This window comes from Octopus bimaculoides, chromosome 4 (genome assembly GCF_001194135.2).
Source record: "Octopus bimaculoides isolate UCB-OBI-ISO-001 chromosome 4, ASM119413v2, whole genome shotgun sequence".
Lineage (NCBI taxonomy): Eukaryota > Metazoa > Mollusca > Cephalopoda > Octopoda > Octopodidae > Octopus > Octopus bimaculoides.
The window spans coordinates 88,087,078-88,091,737 of NC_068984.1; the positions used below are offsets into that span (position 1 = coordinate 88,087,078).

The window sequence follows — 4,660 nt, forward strand, 5'->3', positions numbered from 1 at the left end:
CGATGAACGTAAACAAACAAACGAAGTTTGCTTTTAGAAGCGTTGAGATGTCTTAGAAAGTTAAAGAAGTGATTTTAAATTCTCAAACGCAGGATAATGCTAATAATATAGCCTAAACAGGATAAGCTACCCCTATTTTGCAGAAAAAAGTGTAGGCGGCTAGCTATGAGACCTATGATTACGCGTCGCGGTGTTCTAGACCGATTAAGCTAAACTGCCCCACCACAAAGTCTTGTGTCAAGATGTAATGGCTCTTGCACTTCTTGGACAACATCGGTAGAGTGGAAAAGGAAGGTTTTCTGTTTGGAGAATAACTAGGTTTTTATGAACAAAATAGACCATTTCCCGAGCCTGCACATTGGAGAGGAACTTTTTTTTTGTTTTTTGTAAGGATATTGTCAGCCATCACCACTAGAGGTCTTAGATATGAGATAAAAGTAATATTAACTTTAATTATTCTTATTTGTGATTAGTAAAGCAGATATTTTTTACATTTTATTTTACAGATTCCAGTGATTCACGATCTACCTGTTGGAAAATATTTGAAAAATCATATTCTAGTCTGGTTGAGAGCTAACATAACAAAAGATTATAGCATGACTAAATCGAAGGCGATGTCACTCAAAGAATTTATGCGATATCAGATTTTTAAAACAGGTAGAAGACAAATCGTTCAAGGAATTCGAAGCTTATGCGTATTTAATATTTGAAAGAACTACTGTTTGAAAGGAATGTATGGATAAATTAGTAAGCTAATTTCAGACATTATTTTGAACCGAAAGACTGCACGTTGTGGCTTGTTAGAGCAGTTTAAAACACTTTGTGTTGTTCATCACAGAGAATGTTTAGTTCGTGTGGTAAATGTGAAATGTAAAATAAAAGCAAGGTTACACTTGTATAAGCTGGACAAGATGTATGACAATAAAACAGTAAAAGAACATCAGTGCACTACAATATCAACTAAGTTGTGGAAAACTATGCCAAATAAATTCTTCAGTGAGCAATTTACCTAGACATCTGCTTTATTGAGAACATTGGTAAAAGTTATTGCTGTTCATAATTACATAAGTTTTGTCACAAGAATATGTTCTCAAAGCCACTAATCATCTACACAGGAATTTTCAGGAAATGTCTTCCTAATAGTCTAAGGAAAATGATTTTGCAACAGCCTCGAGTCGGCTTAAGCCTTTTTAAGTGGAAACTAAGTTTAACCCTGTTGCATGGATCGTACCCGTTTTTTTGTTTTGTTTTTTTTTGTTTTTTTTTAGTGATAAATTAAATCCGTTCTCCAGTTTAATGTTACCATCTGGCTATTGAGTGTCTTTAGTGAAGCCCACTCAGCTACTGGTCTGAGGATAATTCAATAAATGTCATCCTTCCTACAGAGTTGTGATTTCTCTCTCATATCAGTCTGGAAGGTCCTGTAGAATGTCAAGAGCATTAACCTTCTTCTTTTGACCAACCCGAGACAATTAGTTAATAAATAATTACAAAATTAGGCAACATCAAAAGCAACAAAAACATCATCCCAACAATATAAATGTACACACACTGAAATACAAGGAAATTATCTGCAATTATGTAGCAAGGAGTTTGCTTCCCAACCACATTGTTCCAGGTTCAGTTCCGCTGCGTGGCATCTTGAGCAAGCGTCTTCTACTATAGCCTCGGATCGGCGAAAGCCTAGTACGTGGATTTGATAGACGGAAACTGAAACAAAAACGTTATATATATTTATATGTATATATCTATGAATGTGTGGGTTTGTGTGTTTGTACCTGTGTTTGTCTCCCACCACCGCTTGACAACCGATGATGCTGTGTTTACGTCTCCGTAACTTATCGGTTTCTCAAAAGAGGCCGATAGAATAAGTACTAGGTTTGTACGAAAATGCTAGGCAAGATATGCAAAGTTCTCTTTTGTAAATTGGGAGACAAGGAAGCTGACGATAGTCATACAGATTCTATGGTGGTGGTGAAAGATTCTTTGTAGTGATTGATGACTTTCTCTATGCACTGCAGGTTATCTTCTCGCAAACCTGCAAGAAAACCATCTCGGGGATTTGGGTGTTACAAGCTTTGGTTGTTGAGGGTTAGGAAGCGATAAACCTGGAATTTTGATTTCGGTTGTTAACAAATCATGTTTTGCTGGGGGTAGGGTATGGAGCTGGTATAAAATTTGCGGAGCTCGGACTAATTAACTAACATAAAGTATCAATGCAGTAAGGCGGCGAATATGCTGTATGATAGGAGATTGGGAATGTGAAGGTATTTTACGGTGCATTGTTTTCATTAGACATTTATCGGATGATCCCACCAGTGCAGAGACACCGGTAGGTTGCGTAAAGTTCTGATGTGAGGAACGGTTCGAGAGCATTTTGTATGACAATGCATCTGTTTGATAAACATTTGTTAGTCATTACCCGCGTTTTAATCCTGTAAACAGGAGAACCAATGACATCACCTCTGACTGCTCCTATTGATCCGTAATCGTTTAATATGCTACAGATAACCGTCAAATCTCTTTCATGTCATATCATATAAACTTCAAAAAATGCAGAAAGTTCTAGATAATGTGATCCTGGTTATTCAGAAAGACAGGATAGCCACAGCTGGAATTTTTTTATCATTGGCTTACTCGATCAGATCTCACTTGGAATTAAACAACAACAGCAAGATGCTAACAATGTTATTTGTATTTCATTAGAGAAGGTATCTCCTTTATTTCTGTCCAGAGTATGTAAAAAAATATTTCCCACTTAAATTTTTGTTAGAATTAAAGAAATATTTTGGGAGACTGTCATTACATCCTCAAGAAGAACTTATTGTCAAACAATTAGATTATGACGTTCATGTACCGCGCAAAAGTCGTGTTTAGAAAACCTTAAACCGATAAGATATACGGTAGATATAATCTGACAGTTACAAAGTAACTTTATTGGAAATTTATTATTGTTGCTTTATTACAAACTTCAGTGTTTTCTATAACAATTTTAAACAATTTGAAATTATTTTTCTAGGGTTTCTGGCGTCACCACTGGCCGTTGAAGGAGTAGGCTTTCTTCGTTCTGGTCTGCAACCAGACAAGATGCAACCAGATCTATCACTTGTTCTTCAATCATCTATAGTAATCGGAGAGCCAGAAGAACTCAATAATGGATTTAATGTTAACATTTCAGTAAGAAATGCATTTATTTTATCTAGATAACTGATTGATTATATGATTTGATAATTTTATATTAAACTAATGTTACTTGTTGACTATATATTTAATTTATGACAATGGGACCTAAAAACTGAATTGAAAAGCAAAGAAATAAAAGCAAAGATTTCATTAGTCTAAGGTGATTCAGCAAAAGCAATGTACGAATGTCCGAAATTTTAGGGTACGAAAGTTGAATTTAGTGTGTCCCATAAAAGAGAAAACTTTGAGAAATACGAAAGTCAAGCGGACGAATTTCGAGGACTGCCCATACATTACAAAATTACCTATTTAAAGACTAAACAAGTGTAAAATTTTCAGTTATTAATTTCGCATAGGATTATCAGCTAATTGGTAAGATAATGTTTAAGCTTAAGTTCTATTTTGATACTTCTTGTTCTTTCATAAAATACTTTTTACTAAATCGATAATAAACTTTGATCTACCTTAAAATAGAAAATATATTTTGAAAATAAATACAACAAAACTCTTGAATGAATTAAACGGCTGCCGTAATTATAGATCTAGGCTGCCATTACTATAATATTAGTTTGTTTATTTTTCTGTCCTAGCTCATCAAACAAACCCAATTACTTTCTGGGCCGACAGCAGCAGACGACGCTGAAGGCTTCAAGATTTTTGTGGTGTTAGTTCAACCAAAATCCTTTGGTTCTATTGAGCTGAAGAGCACTGACCCACAAGATCACCCCAAAATATATCCTCGATTTTTCAACGATGAAACAGATTTTAAAATCATTATGGAAGGTGAGTAATCTAATTTTAAGACAATATAACTTTAAAATCTTGTAGCGTATTTCATTCTTATCTTTCCATACTTACTTCCATCACGTTCACTACAAGTTTTCATACGAATATATAATAGCATATTCATTTCTCGCATACACATAGCATGATTCAACTACTACACGTGTTAGCCGCGATCTTATTGGATAAAAACAAAATTGAGCGCAAAAATAAACAAAGAACCCAAAATACATTATGATTAGATGGAAAAACTATTTCCGGCATGTTCTTATATGTTCTCAACAAATGTTATTCTATAGCCTCTGAATTCTCCTGTGTGCGCGTGTGTGTGGGGGGTGCATGTATGTATGTATATATGTATGTAATGTATGTATGTATGTAGTTGTGTATGTATATATGTATGTATGTATGTATGTATGTATGTATGTATGTATGTATGTATGTATGTATGCATGCATGCATGCATGTATGTATGTACGTACGTGTGTATGTATGTATGCGTGTGTAGTTTTATTTCAAGATTTCTTACAAATAGAGAAAGAGCCGGTTTCTAACCTAAATCTAAGGCTCTTTCATGGGAATTTCAACATCAACAACTGGGTGTTTTGGTTTGTATGTATGTATGTATGTATGTATGTATGTATGTATGTATGTATATATGCATGCATGCATATGTGCATGTATGCATGTATGT

The 4,660-nt window shown here is 34.6% G+C and overlaps 1 protein-coding gene across 3 annotated transcripts in view; it reads left to right on the forward strand.

The window, feature by feature from the left end:
- Positions 1–4,660, forward strand: part of LOC106872339 (L-sorbose 1-dehydrogenase) — a 90,620-nt gene that overhangs the window by 74,084 nt on the left and 11,876 nt on the right. For all 3 annotated transcript variants that reach the window (XM_014919286.2, XM_052967220.1, XM_052967221.1), the window contains 3 exons: positions 507–657; positions 3,020–3,177; positions 3,774–3,966. In XM_014919286.2, coding sequence (XP_014774772.1) covers positions 507–657; positions 3,020–3,177; positions 3,774–3,966 — 502 coding nt within the window. The remainder of the gene's footprint in view (positions 1–506; positions 658–3,019; positions 3,178–3,773; positions 3,967–4,660) is intronic.